The sequence below is a fragment of the Trichosurus vulpecula genome, chromosome 2, assembly GCF_011100635.1.
Source record: "Trichosurus vulpecula isolate mTriVul1 chromosome 2, mTriVul1.pri, whole genome shotgun sequence".
Classification (NCBI taxonomy): domain Eukaryota; kingdom Metazoa; phylum Chordata; class Mammalia; order Diprotodontia; family Phalangeridae; genus Trichosurus; species Trichosurus vulpecula.
This window is the reverse complement of record NC_050574.1, coordinates 393,995,023-394,015,976: the sequence shown is the minus strand read 5'-3', so window position 1 is coordinate 394,015,976 and position 20,954 is coordinate 393,995,023. Positions and strand designations below refer to the sequence as shown.

The window sequence follows — 20,954 nt, the reverse complement described above, 5'->3', positions numbered from 1 at the left end:
GCCTGAGGTGTTTGGGGTCCCAGCGCCAATTTCTGCAGTTTCCTCCTAATATCTGGGGCAGACTGATTAATGAAATACATGTTAAGGATTGCCGCCCCTTCAATAGAATCAGGATCCAAATTTGTATACTTCTTAATAGCTCCTACTAGCCGGTCTTGGAAAAGGGCAGGGTTTTCCTTTTCTTCTGAGTAATTTCCCTAATTTTTTGAAAACTTATTCGCTTTTGAAATGCAGTTCTTAGGCCTTCATACAGGCAAATTACCTTATGATCTCTCTTTCCCCTATCCTCACTCTTTTGATATTCCCATCCTGGGTCACTAGTGGGAACAGCAACTGTTCCTGGGGGATATTTTGTGGGGTCATTGCTAACCAAATGGTCCCCAAAATTTTGGTCATGTTCCCAGATTCTCCTCTTCTCCTCAGTGGTACAACAGGTAGGAAGAGGATATGCAAATCACCCCTAGAAAGTTCAGATTGTAGGGACAGATCCCTGAAGTCCTCAGCAAACTTATTGGGGGCTTCTGAGTATCTCCCAAGTTTCTCTTTAACCTGAATGAGATCCAAAATAGAGAACAGAACATGGACTCTAATTGTCTCACTGGATGGGGCAGGCACTTCCCTCAGGGGAAAAAGCCTTGAGGGTGCTGTGGGGACAGGAGCTTGGGGAGAGAGATCTAGCTGATCTGTATTAGACTTCAAGGCTGGGGGATCTGGCTGGCAAGGGAGAAGATCAGCTGGTACCTGAGGAGGAGTAGGGGTCAGACGGGGAGATACCAAAGAGACCTGAGTGGGCACCACCTCAGACATGGGGACCAGGAGAGGAGGTACTGCCTTGGGGGAGGGCCCATGGTGGTAGATACTGCAGGGACTGAAGTAGGGGCAGGCCACGAGGCCAGAACCTGAGTAGAGGGAGGCACCTCAACAAGACCCTTGGCTGGGACCTGAGCAAGGGTTGCCAAGGGAATAGTGGCCATGGGAGGAGATGCAGAGTAGGAGACTTGGACTGTGAAGGAGCCAGGAAAAGAGGGGGGTTGGGCTAGAGGATAAGGGAAGGGAAACCAAGTGAAAGAGGGGGTAGCCAAGGAAGGGGGAGCACAGGAAACAAGGGTGCTCAGGGGAGGTTGGGGAGTAGGAGGAGGGGCTGGGGCCAAAGCCCTGGGGGCCATAAGAAGGGGGTCATCCAAAATGTCCTGTTGATCCCCATTGCCCCTTTGTGGGGCTGGGGGCTCTAGCTATGAGCATCTTACAGTCTTTTCTGAGAACAGGGTTTCGAGAGAACTTAATGAAGGCCATTATGTAGGAAATTTCTCTCCATTTTCCTTCTTGGTGCAGTACAACTCTAACTGCAAGAGAGTATTATATTGTAAAGTCCCCAAAATGGGCCATGCTTCTTGGCCTTCTAGGTGATACTGAGGCCAAACAGTGTTGCAAAAGAACACCAGCTTTTTCTTTTTAAGTTCCTTAGAGAAACTAAATTTTTTCCAATTTTGTAGAAGACAACCCAAAGGCGAATTTTTGGGGATTGAAAAGGATTGACCCGTTATGGGCTTGGGGGGCTGGAAGTCTTTCCCTCCGCAAAGGAGGATCTGGGAGTAAACCTCAAAAAGGAACAAAAAAAGACAGAAAAAAATAAACACAAAAAGGTACCTGGTTTTCCTAGTTGTGTAGTGCTGAGAGAATTGAGAAATTGGACATGCACTTCCGGATAGGGCATCTATCCTTGTCCTCTATGCTTCAGAAGCTGTGTCCAGGTCCATGGCCTCAAATATAACCACTGGACCGAGAACCTGAGAGTGTCAGGCTCAGTACGAGACAGCCTTACAGCTGTCTGACCTAGTGGGACTTGGGAAGTCAGGCCCAAAAAACCTGAGAGGGAGAGGCTTACATACCTTCCAGTCTTGGCTGAAGAAGAACTTGAGATTAGCAGTATTCCTGGTCTCAGGGAACCAAAAATGATAAGGTTTAAGAAAAATGAGGTAGGGAACCATAGGTTTTTGGGGGTGCTCGAGACCCCAAAATACCAACATGCTGGGTCCTGCCAAATGAATTCGACTCAAGCCTTCTTAGCCAGGGAGAAACAAAGTTTATTAAGGATTCACCCTTTGTAACGCTTGTTTTCATAAGCAGGCCAGATTCAATCTACTGAGCTAGATTGAAATTTGAGCTGCTTACAGATGTTTTTAAACTAGACACTTAAATGGTTGAAAATTTATTAAAAAGTCCTTCCTATTCTGAAATAATTGTTATTCTGTAATTTGCATACATAGAATTAAAATTACATTCATATTTGCATAACCCTTCGGATTATGTGAAACAAATTAAAAATCAGATTGTATATAGTTCTGAAACACATTACATTTTCATAAAACAATTTTAAAAGTAATTTTAAGTAATATTTTAATTTTTAGAAGCTCTCGTGTTCTCTGTACGTCTCTTTAGGCCTCTAGAAGAACCTAAGATGATATCTGCTCTCTCAGGAAAGCAAGCTGGGAAACATGTAGTTCACATTGCATGTGGAAGTACTTATAGTGCAGCCATTACAGCTGAAGGAGAGTTATATACGTGGGGTCGAGGAAACTATGGCAGGCTGGGACATGGTATGTTTTTATTTTTAATATAAACTTATTAAAGGATAACTTTTTTGGTCAAATTTGTTTGACCTCAATAAGGGTGCAAATGTGATTTTCCTTAGGGTAAGGGACTTTTAACTTTCATATTTATATCTGAAATGCTTATTAGCATGTAAGAGGCATTTTATAAACTTTTGCTAATTGATTGATGTGACAGAACTTTCTATTTTGAAGGCTCAAGTGAAGATCAGACAATTCCAATGCTTGTAACTGGACTTAAAGGACTGAAGGTTATTGATGTCTCTTGTGGGAGTGGGGATGCTCAGACTCTTGCAGTGACTGAGAATGGTAAGTGAGAAATGAATTTTTCCCCAATGAGAGCTTCTTAATGTAGACATTCTTTTAAAAGGACTTTGAACTTTGAATTTCAGTTTTATGACTTTAAAATCGTATATCTTGGATTCTGAATTGATCTCTACAGATCATTTAATTCCGCTTCCTGTCTCAAGTCAAGTGAAGTTTTAGTTCTCTCATATAAATGAAGAACTTAAATGGCTTGTCCAGAGATAGGAAGTGTTAATGGCCTACTGGAATAATGGAGTCATAGATTTAGGGTACTGGAGAGCATCATAGAGGTCAGCTGGATCCAGTCTCCTTATTTTGTAGATGAGAAAACCCAGAGGTTGTGACTTGTCAAAGGTCACACTTACTAGTGGCAGAGCTGGGATTTGATCCTAGATTCTCTGACTCCAAATCTAGCAGTTTTTTTTTTTCAACCACATGCTTCTGCACCACTCTTTTGCTTTTGAATGTGGTATTCTTTGTCTTGTAGGTGAATGCTAGATTAGATAAAGTAACTTGAAATAGAATAATTTCTACTTAATGATTATCTTAGTTTGACTATTCTAGCAACATTAATATTTGAAAATTTTATATTTAAAAATAGGTATATTTTAAAAAAAGTAATTTCATTTTCTTTTTACATATGTTAAGAATGACAGAAAAGTATGTGCATATATTTTCTAAAGTGTTAATTTTTAGAAAGAATAAGAAGACTGGTGCCATTTCAAATTGAGTGGAGTCTAAATTCAATATTTAATGATGGTTTAACATTTGTGATTTTTAGGCCCCCCAAGATTTACTCTTTAGAAACTAAGAAAATTTCATAAAATTTCCACATAGAGGTTAGGACTGTATACCATTTGCTGTGAAGTTTTTATTGCTAACTGTGAACTTTACATTCTGATGAATTTGGAATCAGGTTGCCTGAGTTAGCCAAATCTCCTGATTCCCTGTAATTCTATCCGTTGGTCCTATTTCTGTCCTCTGGTGCCAGGGAATATGTCTGCCTTTTCTGTGTGGCAACCCTCAAATAATTGATGACAGTAATGCCTCTTTTCCGTGCCCCCTTCATCTCTCACTCTCCCGCCTACACCCCAAAATAAAAGACCCCGTAAACTTAACAAACTATTCCCATAACTTAGTCTTTTCTGGGCTAAACATTGTTTGTTTAAATATTTCTACTATGATAAAATCTACAGACTTTTCACCTTCATGGTTACCTTTTATAGGATTTACTCCAACTTGTTGAGCTTATTAAAAATATGCATATAAATATATGTACTAGAACCGAAACAATATTGCAGATGTAGTTTAACCAGGGCAGAGTCCAGCCAAACTGTCAACTCCTAGATTTAGGACTCTTTACTTTTCTATTTTTACAGCCTATGACTGTTAGTGTTGGGGGGTTAGATTTTGCTGAGGATGCTATACCATATTATTGATTGGCATTGAGTACTAGAACATTACAAGATTTATCTCCCCACATGAACAACTGTTTAGCTGTTTCTGCCCCAAAGTGCTGTATTTTACATTAGAGTTCCTCAATAGATTCGGCTTTTCATCCCACAACATATCAGTATATTTTTGGAATTTGAATTATGTTCTGGAAGAAAAATTTGCCCCTTTATTTGAAAATATATTATGTTTTCGCATTATGAGTTCTTTTTTGGTTAAAGAAGTACTTAATTGAGGTCAAAGCAGGTACGATTCAGAGTTTTATTTATATTTCTAGTAACTTTTCTATTTTGTAATTTTTTTCTTTTCTCTATTAATTCCATGTCAATTTGAATTGTTAACTGTAAATTAGAGATTTATTATTTATTAATTTATTATAATAGTAATAATACAATTATAATTTAATATTTATTGCCAGCTTTTTATATGAAAAGCATTGTGAGGCTAGATTTTTTTGTTCCAAAATAACTTCAGTTTTTTAGGAATCTGATAGTTCCCATTTTGATATGTCATTATCCTCATTGATTATGAAAATGTGATGTACCTGGAATTGAGTATCATATTTTGTTTTCCAGGTCAAGTCTGGTCTTGGGGTGATGGCGATTATGGAAAACTAGGAAGAGGTGGTAGTGATGGTTGTAAAACCCCAAAACTTATTGAAAAACTTCAAGACCTAGATGTTGTTAAAGTACGCTGTGGGAGTCAGTTTTCTGTTGCTTTAACGAAAGATGGCCAAGTTTACTCATGGGGAAAAGGTGACAATCAGAGACTCGGGCATGGAACAGAGGAACATGTTCGATATCCCAAACTATTAGAAGGCTTACAAGGTGAGTGTAATGCAAAAAAAAAAAAAAGGCAAGGTTTGTTGTTGTTTTTTTTTTAATGTCTTCTTCTTAACTAGAAATATGACAGATCTGGTTTCTTTGATATTTTTCTTTGAAGGATTTAATATTTTTTAACTAAAATTTATAGTTCTCTACATTTATAGATTTAAAGCCTTCACTCATTATTAATTGCAAGTATTAACAATATGATAGAAATACCACCCAAGCAAATTTAAGTTCTAATAATCTAAGGTTATACTTTTAAGGCTCCCTCTGTTTAAAGAATAAGTAAAAATTATCCCGTAAATAAAATTAAATATGTATACATATAATTTATATGTCTGTACATGTACTTTCATTTATTTAGAATGAATAAATTTAGATGAAGCATTTTAATTCCTTCTAAGTATTACGAACCAATCTGCAGTTTTTAAAAGAAGCATTTTTATAATGCTGTTAATAAGAGTTATGTATTACTGGAAGGTAGTATTTATTATTATTCGGATCTCTCAAATGGTTATCCTTGTCCTCTCCTCAGACCTTCTGTATAATACTTTGTGTGTACCTCTCTGTGCACTTACCACACAATATTTTGTATTGAAGTTATTTTTGACATATTACATGATACTCATAGACTGAACTTCATAAGGGTGAGGACCATGCTTGTCTAAACTCCCTATCTCTCTTCACTGGACAGTTAATATTTATTCATTAAATTGAACTGTGATTTGCTATTACCGTATACTTGATTAACCTTACAGCGTTATACGTATTCACCCTTTGGTGTGTATTTTTCCCTTTAGTAGCAGATTTCATTTGCTTTTGTCATTTTTTACTTGTCTTTCATGGAAGTTTGTGGTGCTATCAGTGCTCAGAGCACAGCTGCTACTGCATTTATTTGGGAGCCTTTTAGTTCCAGCTGAGTTAGGAACATTGTGATCTCTCAGGAGATTCTCTTTGTGTTGGTCTTGTTCTACCACCTATAAATTATAGTATTTCTTAACATTTACATTTAAACTACTGATGAGTCCTAAAAGGGTTGTTTTTTTTTTTTTTGCTTATTTCAGCAATGTATTTCAACATATTACCTTGAAAGAGCTTGCTTGAAAAGCAAGTTATTTTTGAGAAGCGATGTCATCGAGCGAATAGAAAAGGGGATAATTATTTGACAAGCACTTGTCTGAATCAGGGAGAAGTTTAGTAAGGAGGGATGAACTTAACAGTCTCCTCTCTTTAGTATTTACTGATTACATTATTGGCACTTAAAACTTGTAGTTTGTAAGCAGCATTAGTGATATTAAGCCTGGCAATACTCTTAAAATCTAGATGAATCTTACTAAATAATAAAAGATTGAATTACCTTTGTTTTAGTTTTGGTATCTTCTGATTTCTTACATCTTACTTTTCTCAAGAGACTGCAGCCTGTAGTATAGGAAGCATTGGCCTCAGAGTCACAAGAGTCTGCTTTCAGTCCTGGCTCTGCTATATCTGTTAGCACGTAGTAGTGTTTAGCATGGAATTCTGTAAAAAGAAGATGCTTAATAAACATTTATTGAATTCAGCTGTGCATCCTTGGTCAGCTCACTTAACTTCTCTGGACCTAAGTTTCCTGTCTGTAAATGGGGTAATAATGCTTTATAGTATACATTTAATTTTTTTGAGAAGATCACACTAATAAATGGATATAAAGCAGTTTAACTGTAAGACAATTTATGATGTGCTGTAAGTTATTTTTCTTGTTACCAGAATTTGATAATTAATAGCAAACTTGAATTTCTTTTTGTCCGGTAGGTAAAAAAGTGGTCGATGTGGCTGCTGGTTCTACACATTGCTTAGCTCTTACTGAGGATAGTGAAGTTCATAGCTGGGGAAGCAATGATCAGTGTCAGCATTTTGACACCCTCCGAATTACCAAACCTGAACCTACTGCATTGCCAGGATTAGATACAAAACATATAGTTGGAATTGCTTGTGGGCCTGCTCAGGTAACTAATAAAAGTTTCAGCTTTTTTTTTTTAAAAAAAAGTGTTTAAAAAGAATAAAGAGAAAAAAATACCTTATTATTTGATATATTTTTTTTGGTTTTTTTTTTGGGCAGGGCAGTTGGGGTTAAGTAACTTGCCCAAGGTCACACAGCTAGCATGTGTCAAGTGTCTGAGGTCGGATTTGAACTCAGGTCCTCCTGACTCCAGGTCTGGTGCTCTACTCACTACGCCACCTAGCTGCCCCTATTATTTGATATTTTAATCCAGTATTCCATTCTCTTCCTGCGTAGAAGAAGAGGCGTTATTTACATGAGAGATGCTGAGTTATAATTGTTTTTTAAGTATAGTAAAAGAAGTTTTAAAGATTAGGATAAATTTTTCTGAATTTGGACATATTTGTCTCCAGATTTTTGAGTTAAAGATTTACCATTTCTGTGAACTAAAAACTAAGTATTCTGGGCTGAGAATTAGGAAGTTATATTCATATTTTTATTACAGAAGAGTGAATGACTCAATGGACTAAGAAATGGAGTGCAGTAAGAAAGTCATTTCTGATGTTACTGTTGATTCATGCTTATCTTTAAGTGAAACGTCTAGAATGAGTAAAGCCAACTGAACAAAAGATTGCTTATTTGTAGGAACATTATTAGTGATGAACAGCATTATAATATTCATTGTTTGTCAGTATAGCTTTCAAATAGCTCTGATTTTTTTTTTAAGGAATAGAATTGATAACATTTATTAGCATTGACCCTAATACAAAATTGTTCTGTAGAACTCTTAGTAATATATTGTATATCCTATTTCAGAAGTTCAAAAGTGGTTTACGTGACCTTGCCTCAAAATTGACTTCTTTTTGCTTTCTACTTTGGTTGTGAAATGGATAAATGCCAGTTTCCTTTTTGCCGTAGGAGTATCTTTAGTGAGTGCTTAAGGACTAGATGTCAATTCTGTTGTTTATATGTACCTCATAAATAAGGAAGTTATTAGTTATTTTAGGTTTAGAATTTATATTCAAAAAGATTATGGCAGTGACTTTTCCCCCCACATAATAAATTATCACCTAAAAGTTGCTTTTGCATTGAGTATTCATGGGGTATCAATTGTAAAATGTGTTTTCCACTTTATTTCGAATGCATGATTTTAATTTGTTGCCCACATTCTAATTGCCACTAACAAGAATTTTCCAGCTGAAGAGTGAATTTTTTTTTAATGAGCCCTGTGGCACCTAGAAATTGAGGGAGAAAGTATAGAAGAGAAATTAGAGTAGGGCTTTTTTAGCTGGGGCCCATGAACTCATTTAAGAAAAACATTTCGATGACTGTATTTCAGTGTAGTTGGTTTCCTTTGTAATCCTATACTGTATTATTTTGCATATTTCAAAACATTATTCTAAGGAGTCCATAGAATTCTTCAGACCACCAAAGGTGTCCATGGAACAAATGAGGTTAAACATCTCTCTGTTAGAGAGAAGATAACAGGGAGAGAGATAACCAAAAGAACTAGAGACAGATGTATCTGGAAAATAGAGAGTTTTAGAGAATATCAACAATTGCGTTTCACTTGGGAAAAAAAAAGATTAAAGAGGAAATGACAGCTATAATAATGAAGCATTGAATAACAGCTATCCTTAGTATTTATGGCACACTGTATCTTTTGTAGCAAGTTGACTTTTGGAGATTCATTTTAGGTACTTCTATTTCACATATAGAGTTTTGCTTGGTCTTCTTGTTCTGAGTGGTCCATTGGCCTACGTGTACCTTTCGTGGTGGATGTTTGCCCAATGACATTTGAACAGCTGGATCTCTTATTACGACAAGTAAGTGAAGGGATGGATGGCACCTCTGACTGGCCACCACCACAGGAGAAAGAATGTATGGCAGTGGCAACACTGAATCTTCTGAGACTTCAGGTATCTTATATTCCTTTTTTCAAATGTCTGCTTAGATATATTTAAGATTATCTATAAAATAATTGAAGAAATTTTTTAGGTTCCAACATTTTGTATCAATTACTAACAAAATTTTCCAAATATAAGGTGTGACTGTGGTGTGGTAATCTAAATTTTTTTTGATAAGTTATGGAAATTGGTCCAGTGACTTATATGGTCTCTTAAGTCAAGACTCAGGGGAATGCAAGAACACACACAGTGTTCCTTTTTCTTTTTTTCTGATATATTGTAGTAATATAAATTTAAACTCATTAAAATTTACATTTACAAAGTAAGCAAAAACAAAAGAGGAAGATTTGAGTCCATGTCATTTAATTTTATTTTCCACATTGGCCTTTCTAGTTTGGTTGAATTATATGCTTGTCTCTATATTGCCACTACCTAGCATATGCTTTCATTTCTACCTGCCTGAATTAGTATGATAACCTTATGCTCAAAACCTGTCATAATATCTTTCTTGCCTATCAAGTAAAGGTCAGACTGCTTTGCTTGGCATTCTAGGCTTTCTTTAGTCTGGTACTACTCTACCTTTCCATTCTTAACTTCATGCTATTTGCCATTTGCTCTTCTGTGCATACTCTGTGCCTTTTCTAACTACCTTATGTACTAATTGGTTTTGCAGCTATCCAGTAAGCATACTGTGTATTTTATCTGTACTTATTATCCCATGACCAGCCAGCCCAAATCCAGTATATCAGGAATGTCTTTATCTAAAAAAACTTTGTGTTTGTTCCTAGTACCAAAAACAGTGCTCTGTGTGGAGTAGCCATTAACACATATTTATTGATGTGAATTGAGTCTGCTATTTGGGAGAGTATACCATGATGCTTCTTTTCCTTCTAAAAAGAATTATTGTTCTTTAAAGTTTACAAATTGTTTCCCTCACAATAACCCTTTGAAGTTGATAGTGTATGTATTGGTCTTTTGGGAAGGGTAATTGAGTTTAGAGAATTTAAATGATTGCCCAAGTTCATATGGCTAGAATGTGGCAGAGTTTGAATTTGAACTCCTTGAGGGATTCCATGTTTTTTCTATTGGGCCACAATTTTCTGTTTCATAGACTTTATAATAAGGTTAGAGACTTGAATGTCAGAAATCATGTCAGAAAGACATGATTTGACCCACCATTTGACTTAATCCTGGTATTTTGAGGCATTTATATCAGGATTATGATAATTTAACCTTAACAGACATTAAGTTCCTATCAAAGCAGATATGTGCAGACCTCACTTTTCCAGGTACTAGGAGAGATATGAAAATTAGATTAGATGTAATCTGTAATCTTATCTAGGTATGGTAGACAAAAATAAATAAAAATGACTCATTATAAGACCTTAAAAGAGGCATAAAACAAGAATATGTAAGGCCTGAGAATAGATTCTTGCTGATGAGAATGGGGGGAAAGTGTAGAAAATATTTCACAGAGCTGATGACTGAGGGAATCGGTTAAAGTATGAAAGTGCTTTTAAAATTTCAGTTGTTTTTACTGAGGGCAAGTGGAATACAGGAACATGAGATTTCTTGTTAAAGGCCTGAAGTTCAAGGACCTCCTCTAAAGCTCCTCAGCTTTGTGACCCTGGGCAGGGCCCTTTAGCCCTTAAAACTTAAGCTTCCTGGTATGTTATAATGCAGCAAAATGATCATTGTGAAGAAAGTCCTTTTTAAACCGTAATATGCTGCATAAATATAAATTTTGTTTTTGTTTAGATCAGCATTATAATGAAGTTCTACGCTGTTCTTAGAATTTTGATGATAGATTTCCATTTAATTGTTCAAAGTATGAGTGAAATTAACTTGTTTTCTTTCAGTTGCATGCTGCTATTAGTCACCAGGTTGATCCGGAATGTCTTGGATTGGGTCTGGGAAGTGTGCTGTTGAATAGCTTGAAACAGACAGTTGTAACACTAGCAAGTAATGCTGGAGTTCTTAACACAGTGCAATCAGCTGCTCAAGCAGTACTACAGAGTGGATGGTCTGTGCTGCTTCCAACAGCAGAGGAACGAGCAAGAGCTCTTTCAGCTCTCTTACCCAGTGCAGGTAGGCTTGGAAATAGATGTGGAACTAAGGAAAAAAAGAAATAGATAAAAGATGTAGGAGCCTCACAGCCCTACTCTTCATCCCTCCCATTCCCCACCCCACCACTGGTGGTGATTTGCTTTCACTTCAAGTCTTCCTTTTTTTTTTTTTTTGTTAAGTTTCAGGAAATGACATGAATGTAAGTCCAGGACGTCGTTTTATGATTGATCTTCTCGTAGGCAGTTTGATGGCTGATGGAGGATTAGAGTCTGCATTAAATGCTGCCATCACTGCAGAAATCCAGGTATAATCTGACAATAAAGTTTTTTTGATATATTGCATGTGTGTGTGTTTGTGTGGTACTTGCGTGTGCATGCACACACACATATAAGTGAGAGCTTTTTCATGAATATGTGATTTCTTTTATTCCAAGAATTCTTTGATTTGGCATCTTTTAGACATTAGTGTGGATTGTACCCAGTGACTCATACTTTTACAAGGCTTCCTTTGAAAGTATGAATTTAAGTTTATCAAGCTTGCAAAATTACAAAATAATACATTGATCACAGTGTGAGGATTTTAGCCCCAATACAAATATGCAAATCATTGTTCTTTAACATAAGAATTTGCTCAGATAACTACTTTGCATAAAAAATTTAGGTTTAACATTCTGTAACAATTAATCATATATATTATAGTCAGGTAGAGAAGAAAGGCAGAAGGAAGGGGAACAGTGATAAGGCTCAAAAGAGCCTTACGCAATATTGAGGATAAAAGTGGAGGCTTCAGCTTGCAGTGAAAGATACTTCTAGAAAGTTAGGACAAAGTAATGGAAGAGGGACAGATCTCAAGGATTCATTGGATCATTTGTTCTGGGGTGTATTGTAACTTTAGATTAGGTAGAAAAATGAAATGCCCCTTACCCTTTTGGTTGCCAGAAAAATATGAAATGAGAGATTGAGAAAGAGAGGGAGAGATAGAAAGAGAGAGAGTGCAAGTAAAAGAGAGAATATGTCACCCTACCTAAAATAAGCAGTAGTAGAAGGACCACACTTTTTCAAAAAAACAAAAAAATTTACAACATAACTGCCTCTACCCTGAAGTATTTATATTTTTCAAAATGAGGAATATAGTGATATTAGCACTCTCAATTTTTCACACTAGGATATCTAAAAATATTCTATGTTCTTTGTGCTTCAGTTTAACCTTGCAAACGTGTTTCTTCTTATGTTTGCTGGTAAGCTGCTTAAACAGTCATTATAGAGCACTTAGACATCTCCTTAAAGGAACAGACTAAATTTATCATGAAAAATAGGAAAAGGAACACCTGTGGGGACCTGATATAGATCATGTTCTGTCAAGTTTATTAAGGGGATTTGTTCTGTGAAGTTTAGATTCAGTTAAAGGGCTGTACTTGAGGACCTGGAGGGCCACATGTGGCCTTGGGGCCACAGGTTCCCCACCTCTGTCATAAGCAATCCAAAAATCTTTTTTAGGGAAAACGTTTTTACTTTGTGTGGAATCTAGTTGCTATCATTGAAAAACATTTATTAAATAACTTCATTCATTCATCTATTTTATCTATCTTTATTGATTTATTGATCTATCACAGATATTTGAACACAAGCAGGGCAAGGCACAGAATGTGAGAGAAAGGTGTGTGAAATGCTTCCTCTATTTAGGAAGCTTACAGGCTGCTGTAGAAATTCATAAGAGGGTAATATAGCTTCTGACTGGGGTCATTAAGAAAGAATCTATGGAGGTAGTGAAATTTGAATTGGACCTTAAAGAATGGAGAGAGTTTTGGTAAGAAGATAGTAGAGAGGAATACACTTGTATAAGGAAGAACAGAGTTGAAAAGAATAGAATGGGATGGGGAATGTGTAGTTTACTTTGACTGATGCGTAGAATACTTGCAGGAGATAGTAGGAGAGAACCCTGGAAAATTTAAAGCATTAGGGCCTAATTTTGGACTACCTGGAATGTAAGAGTAAGAAATTTGTGTTTTATCCTATAAGAAATAAGGAGCCATTAAAGATTTTGAGCATCTGATTGACAGAAAGGAACTTAAGATAAATGTGAGATTGAAGAGATTGGAGGCCTAGAGATCTGTTAGGAGTACTACTGTAATCTAAGCATGAGCTTAATATACTGGGTGTTCCTAAAGTTTGGATACTTAGGTAAAAATGCATATTTTCAAGAAATGAAATGAATGAAATTTTCAACATTTTATTTAATTGGAATATTAACAAATAACATCTTCAGTAAGATTTCCATCATTTGTGATGCAAAGGCTGATGTGCTTTGCAAGATTCACATGAACTCGATGCAATAACTCCACATTGCCATCAATTTTCCTATGTGTCCAGACTTGAGGGACACCCTGTAGATGTTCATTCAGATAGTGGCAGTAGAAACTTAGAGGATTGGAGGGCTGTGAGAGATTTTGAAGGAGACATTCGCCAGGACTTTGTGACTGCCTTGATAGAGGTGTGGAGGAAGAAAGAAGAAGTAAAATATGAGAGAAGTTGCAAACTGGATGACTGAAAGAACAGTGATACAATTAACAAAAGTAGTATAGTGAGAAGATGTGGAACTCATTTGCAAGTGGGAAGGGAAGAAATTGAGCTTTATCTGAGGCAGACGGTTTTGATGTATGAATGGAAATATGTAGCAAGCATTTGGAAATATGGAACTGGAGGTCACAAGGAAGATTGTGGCTAGAAATGGATAATTACCTGCATAATTGAAGCCTTAAGTTAAAATGTTGAGACAGAATGGGTAGACATAGAAGAGAAGAGGAATAAGGGCAAATTCTTGGAGAACTATTCACATTTGGGAGACGGAAGAAAAGAGGAGATTGTAAAAGTCAGAGGTAGTTGTGAAGTCACAAGAATATGATATCTAGGAAATTAATGGAGTAGAGAATTTTGGAAAAGTGGTCAACATTGCTGAATAGGTAGGTGGTCAGCAGCTGATGAAGAAGACCATGAGGATGGAGGAAAAAACCTTTCAATTTGGTAATTAGGTCACTGGTAACCTTACAGAAAGCATTGTTAAAATATTTGGGAGAAAGAAGATCACAGGAGATCAGTATGTAAGTGTAGATAGTTTCTTGAGAGAATTGTCAGTGAAATAAGGAGAGAAATAGGGTGTTTTCTAGTTGATAATGTTGAATGAAGGAAGGTTTATTCTGGTTTAAGGAGGACTGAACTTTTTTATGTGTTTAGGAGGAGGAATCAGTAATGAGAGAGAAACTGACAGTGTGAGATTTGTTAGTATTGATGGTACAAGGTCTCATTTTATTTGGGCCTTAGTTTGATCTAATTATACCATATCGAGGCATTTTATTTCTGTGTTGAATCATTTTGCTAAATTTGTTAATTTCTCATTTACTTTAGGAATTATTTAGAATCTTTCTGTGTCTTTTTTGAACTATGAGAATCCAGAGTGACTTGACTTTGCTGTTTTCTTTCCTAGATTGCTTAAAGTCTTATTAGTTTGCTAATAACACACCTATTAATATTTCCCTCCTTTATATGTCATAGGATATTGAAGCAAAAAAAGAAGCTCAGAAGGAAAAGGAGATTGATGAACAGGAAGCAAATGCTTCAACACTTCATCGGAGTCGGACGCCATTAGATAAAGACCTTATTAATACTGGAATTTATGAATCTGCTGGAAAACAGTGTTTACCTCTGGTTCAACTAATACAACAGCTCCTTAGGTAAATAGTCTTTTAAAAGCATAATATCAGAACACTGTCATATGAGGCTTGGCATGAATAATTGTCTCTACTAAGCTTTTTTTCTTTCTTCCAAGAGGAGTATCAGATAAAGACAGCTACTTCATGTCCTGTGGGAACGGTGGGCAGATTTAAAATCAGCATCACTCCTCTGTAAATTTTAGGGTTGAGGTGAAGCAAGAATAAATATATTGGCCATTTGCTGCTCATTAAGAACGCTGGCTAAAGCAGTCAACCAAGATAACTTAGATCATTCCACCCATTAGAAAGATTATGAAGGTACATTTTTATGAGATTGGAAGTTGTGAGGGAGGTTACCTGGTGGAGCAATATCCTGTAATAAGCAGAAATGGAAGGGATCCCAAATAATGAGTGTAGATGGTAGCTCTAGCAAGGACCCTGCAGGAACAGAATCTAGGAGTAATTCTAGGTTGTTCCCTGAAAACCAATTGTGCTTTTATGGTCATGTCAGTGAAATGGTCAATGCCAGTGAAACAGCAGAAGTTATTCTATGCCTATGTAGCAGTGCTATAGTTAATCTATTCCTGGACTTCTGAGTGCTGTATATATTAAAGGATTCTGGTCTCTTCATGTTAAGAAAGACATAATAGAGAAGGAGAAGAATCCCAATAAAGTGATCAGTAAGATAACAGTGGTTTTCATGTGATGAAACAAATTTAAGATTTGGTAAAATAAGAGACTAGGATGGGTGTGGGTGGCTAGTTATGATTAGGGTTTTTAATAATAATAATAGCTAATATTTTTATGTAATATTTTAAGGTTTGTAAAGCACCTTGCCCTGTATTCTTTCATATTTTAAAATTATCCATGTGGATAGATTAAATATAGCTTGTTCACCAAAGTGAGAATATCCAAAGTATTCAGCACCATTTGCAGAATGAAAGAGAAAGCTTTTTACAGTTTGATACTTATCACTCACTGCACCAAGCACATGGAGGAAATCAAACAGTTTTTGATTAATTTTGACTCAAATGAAAAACTTGAATACAGTGGTTAACAAACCTAAAAATAAGTCCGAAAGGAGTGAAGTAATTTTGATGTTATTGAGGGCAGAAATCCCTTCCTTTAGCACCTTCTTTGGTGCCACTGTTAGAAGCTCAATACTGGATTTAATGGTCTTTGGTTAATTGATAAGAAATCTTTATATATATCGTAACTTCCCCAGATCTCTCTGTCTTTGCATTGAACTTTCAGAATGGGGATTGGCTACCTTAGCTCTACATGCATCGATGCTGTTTATATCTTCTATTGCCTGTGTAGTATTTTTGGGCCCATGTGGTGTAAGGATTGTTCATTAACATGACCATTCTAATGTCAGCATTCCCTTTCAGTTTGCATACAATAAAGTTATTGTAGGTATTGTCAGTGAAATAGAGATGCTTACATGAAACTGTTATTGAATACTTAATCTGTTAGGTGATAAAATACTTTCCAAACTTTAGATGTAAAAATTAAAAAAAAAATCATTAAAATATATTTTATTTTGCTTATCATTTGGAGAATTTAAGTTAAGAAACATTGCCCCCAAAATGGGAAATAATTTGAAAATAAATTTTTTTTCTTATGACTGTTGCTTTTAGGAGGCCAATAATTGCCAATTGATTTTGAAAACAAGCTGTTAGAGATTGAAGTGTAGTTTTAAAAAAATTGTTTATTTTGACGTGTGTGTGTGTTACAATATAGTTGATACGGAAATGTATTTCATGACCTCGCATGTACAATAAAAATCAAATTGAATGCTTTCTCAGAAAAGGGGAAAAGGAAGGGAGAGAATTTGGAACTCAATTTAAAAACTTGTTAATTTTTTTTTTTATGTGTAATTGGGAAATATTTAATGAAATAAATAAAAATAATTAAACAAAAAGAAAAGAAGCTGCTAGGTGAAATATATAGACTCTGTACTTCAGTGGTCAATCTTTTCTTGATTATAAGTTTTTATTAGGGTCCTGAGGAAGGAGACTGAATTTTATTCTTAGAAAAGATGATCTTTTTCCAAGTTATTAAATGTTAAGTGTGACTGTTTTAAATATAACAAAGTTTATTTTTAAACCATGAAATAATAGGAAACACTTCATCTTATGTTTTACCAGAAAGTTCAAGATTCTCAATCTCACTCTTTCATTTGTCCTCAAGCAAGTCAAGAAATTACTTCGTTAGATTCATACTATCCTGTCTAGTAGGGGAAATTTTAGTGCCTTGTATATATACTACTTCAGCATCACTAAAAAGTGAGTCATCATGGTCAGACAAGTCAGTTCCTCAGGCGTCCATTTATTGTGAATTGAAAGTGGATAAGAGGAATCTTGGTATCCATCATTCTTATACTTGTTTCCATACAGTTGTTAGTTTCCTAGAATTAATCCTCTGGGTGATGTTATCAGCAGAAATATTCTTGAAAATGGTAGATTTCACAAGGGTACACATGGCATTAGTATATAAAGCCACTAAAAAGTAGTAGCAAATATATGCTCCTTAATCTGAATGCCTTACAGTTTTCTTGTCTCATGCTTGTAGGTGTTGTTTAACTTGCAGACTTCTTTAGATAATCGATGAGGTCAAGATAGGGAGTACCTGAGAGTTGTGTAATAGGCAAACCCGACTACCCTGGGAATGATCCTTACGAACTTCCCCTCTTAATCTCTATGAATGGAGCCAGCATACTGGTTATCTAGATTTTTTTTTTTTTAAGAAGACAAGGTTAACTGAGTTTTGTTGAAAACTCCTCTTCTTTTGTGAAACTTAGAGAAAATGCATCGCTTTTTTGACTCAGACCCAAATGAGAAGGTTCTATGGAAACCACATTGACACTCCAGAGTGGACAGAAGGAGGGCTAGTGTTCTGGGGTCTAAGGTTACTGTTAGACTCTTCAAAAATATTTCTGTTCAAGAATACTTCTTGGAGTTTAAAACATAATCATTTGTTCTCTTAATACAGAAACTAGGTCAGATTGCTAGCTTTAGCTGCTGTTGCTCCTTTATAGGCTAATCCTGTTCCTGATTTTTGCTTTACTTTTGGCCTGTTTTTCACTCAGCTTGATTGTATATCATCCTTTCCCTCCAATAAACATGGTATTATTTGTCCCTATCAGACAACTTTAATAGAAGATATTTGGCAGCTGTGGCTATTGTTTCTATGTCAAAACCTGTAAAGTGGGTATGGAAATATAAGGATAGATCTATACAAAAAATAATATGAAGATTTGAGTCCTTTTTTGCTTCACAAAAGGATGAAGTCCTTAAAGTTATGTAAACTCTTCATCATCCTGATTATTTCCCGCCTCTCAATCCCCTGTCTGGTTAGTTTTCATATCTTTTTAATTCTGTTTCTATCACATTTATAGCATCTGTCCCCTTTCTCTACTCCCCAAGGCTACTAACCTAGTTCAGGCCCTATGTCACCTGATGACTGACTACTGTAATGTGCAACTATTTAGTTTTGCTTTGTCCAGCCTTTCCCCTCTCTAGTCTACTGTCTATAGCTTCCAAATTGATATTCCTAAAGCGCTGATATAAAACCATAAAACCATCAAGAAGATTCAGTGGTTCTCTTATACCTCTAAGATAAAATGAAAAGTCCATTGTTTGGCATTTAAAAAGCCTGAAGAAATTTATTTATTCCAGCCTGCCTTTCTGGAAGAGAGGTTCTTAACTTTTTTTCAGTTGTGGTCCCCTTTGGCAGCCTGTGCAAGCTTATGAATCCCTTCTCTGAATGATGTCTGTTGCCAAGTTGTCTAGTTGAAGGAAGTACCAAACTTCAGTTAGAGGTGAAAATAAAGATGTAATTTCTTTCCCATCTAAATTCATGGATTCCCCTGAAATCTGTCCACAGACTCTATCCACAATCTATTGAACCTAAGTTGAGAGCTTCTGTTGTAGTTATTTTATGTTACTCCCCCTCATACACTCTGTTCTGTAAGCCAGACTTTCTGACTTGCTATTCACTATTCATGATAGATTATTGATTGTTTCTAGGCCTTTTCAGAGGCTGCCCCCTGTACATGAATTCCCTCTCTCCTAACTTCCACCTTTTAGGACTTCTGGCTCCATTAAGATCTAAGCTCAGGTGCCAGTGCCTACAAGAGACTTATAACCCCCATCAAAATTAATATGAATGTTCTTAGTATACTTTGTGTTTACTTTGTGAATATTGTATCCCCTCTATCCTTTTCCTCGTAAGTACGAAGGAGGGGTTATTCCTTGAGGGAAAGGAATGATAATGATCTCATTGTATCCCCAGTGCCTAATTCAGTGCTTTATACATGAGGCTCTTATTAAATGCCTTATGAGTTGCATAAAACCAGCCAAGCTCTGCCAGGATATTTACAGTTACTTGATTCATAAAGAGCTTTTTGGGCGAATGTACCATTATAAAATGGTCCCCTTTTATTTGTCAATCTCACAGGATGGGAGAATTGGTGAGTTAGAATATGAAATATTTTAAGTTCATACATATATTCGTAATGGCAACTGTAGGCTCATAGGATTTAGAGCTGGAAGGAAACTTGGAGATTAATTCCAATCCCTTTATTTAAGCTGAGGAAACTGATAATGACTAGAGAGGTTCATTTACTTACCCAAACTTACTCAGATAATAAGTAGCAAAGCTATAATTCAAATCCATGTCTTTTGACTTCAAATCCAGTGTCGCTTCACTGCATGAAAAAACCTCAGTACTCATTTCAAAACCCATTTTTCTTCTGATTTCGCAGACCCTGTACTGTGTAAGTTTTCTGTAGTGCTTACAACAGAGTATAGGACCTTGGGCAAACCACTTACCCTAACCTCTCAGTCTTCCACACAACTTTTTAAGGCTCAGAAAGTTGCAGAGCCATGCCAAAATGCATTGGTAGAGGGAGTTTTCATGCTAGGATTTGCCTATATCATCGAAGTAACAGATTTGGATAAAAAAAAATCTTAAAACGTTATAGCAGTAATCGCTCTAAACAGTTTGGTGGTCCACAGCATTCTCTTCGATAATGGTTCAGATTCTAATATCAATTTGAAAATGCTTGATGAAAGAAGTTACTATAAAAGAATACATACTATGTTTTCTTTTCAACTTATGTGATTATTTTTTTTAAATTGCAAATTTAGAATAAAATAGAATTTTATGATGCTTTGCAGAGAATATCATAGCCTTTTTTGCACAATGTAATAACATTTTAAAAAATATCTTTTTATTTCACTTAGAAATATTGCCTCACAGACAATAGCGAAATTGAAAGATGTTGCTCGTCGAATTTCATCCTGTCTTGACCATGAGCAATATAGTCAAGACAGATCTGCCTCCCTGGATTTGTTGCTTCGTTTTCAACGTTTGCTTATTAGTAAACTCTATCCAGGAGACAATGGTGGTCAGGTCTCAAATTCCTTTGGTAAGTAGCTTAATTTTTTTTTAGTGGTATTTAAGATGCCTGTTATCTATACTTTTCGATTTGGACTCGGATGTACATGTTAAATGCTGATTTAAAATTAATAACATTATTTTCTCCTCAGTTTTCCTATTGAACATATTTTTATTACAACCATTGAGCAATTTTAGTTAATTGTGCTTTCACACTGAATACAGATCATGTCAGAGAACACAAGTTTGTGTTTCTTTAGTAAAGTTGTTATTTCAAATTAAATATAGTAAACTTATCACAATTATAATAGAGTTATCAGTGTCAGAACATTTGGAACTCTCATGCTTAAGAAATAAGGAATCATTTAAATAAATTGCTCCATCTCAGTAGATGGACCCTTGCTGCATTTTTTGTATGTTTGCATCTAAGTTCTTCTAGTTCCTCATGGTTAAGATTGGCTCTCCAGAAGATACACACACGCACACAGACACATGCACATACACAAGACACACGCACACACACAGACACATACATGCACACATGCATGTGTGCTGTAATTCCCCCTTTCCCCTCCATCCTGGGTTAACAAAATAAGGTTTTGTAGATAGGAAAAGATGAAATTGAAGATACTACTGGTTTGAAATGAAAAAAAACAACTAAATGGATTAAAAGATAAAAATTTTGCATGGAGAAAACCTCTT

General features: G+C 35.8%; 1 protein-coding gene across 1 annotated transcript in view; it reads left to right on the top strand.

Moving 5' to 3' along the window:
- HERC2 (HECT and RLD domain containing E3 ubiquitin protein ligase 2) overlaps window positions 1-20,954 on the top strand; it is a 225,522-nt gene that overhangs the window by 77,914 nt on the left and 126,654 nt on the right. The window contains exons 13-21 of the mRNA XM_036745184.1: window positions 2,440-2,597; window positions 2,805-2,918; window positions 4,943-5,194; window positions 6,983-7,176; window positions 8,888-9,088; window positions 10,936-11,164; window positions 11,323-11,447; window positions 14,692-14,870; window positions 20,099-20,283. Coding sequence (XP_036601079.1) covers window positions 2,440-2,597; window positions 2,805-2,918; window positions 4,943-5,194; window positions 6,983-7,176; window positions 8,888-9,088; window positions 10,936-11,164; window positions 11,323-11,447; window positions 14,692-14,870; window positions 20,099-20,283 — 1,637 coding nt within the window. The remainder of the gene's footprint in view (window positions 1-2,439; window positions 2,598-2,804; window positions 2,919-4,942; window positions 5,195-6,982; window positions 7,177-8,887; window positions 9,089-10,935; window positions 11,165-11,322; window positions 11,448-14,691; window positions 14,871-20,098; window positions 20,284-20,954) is intronic.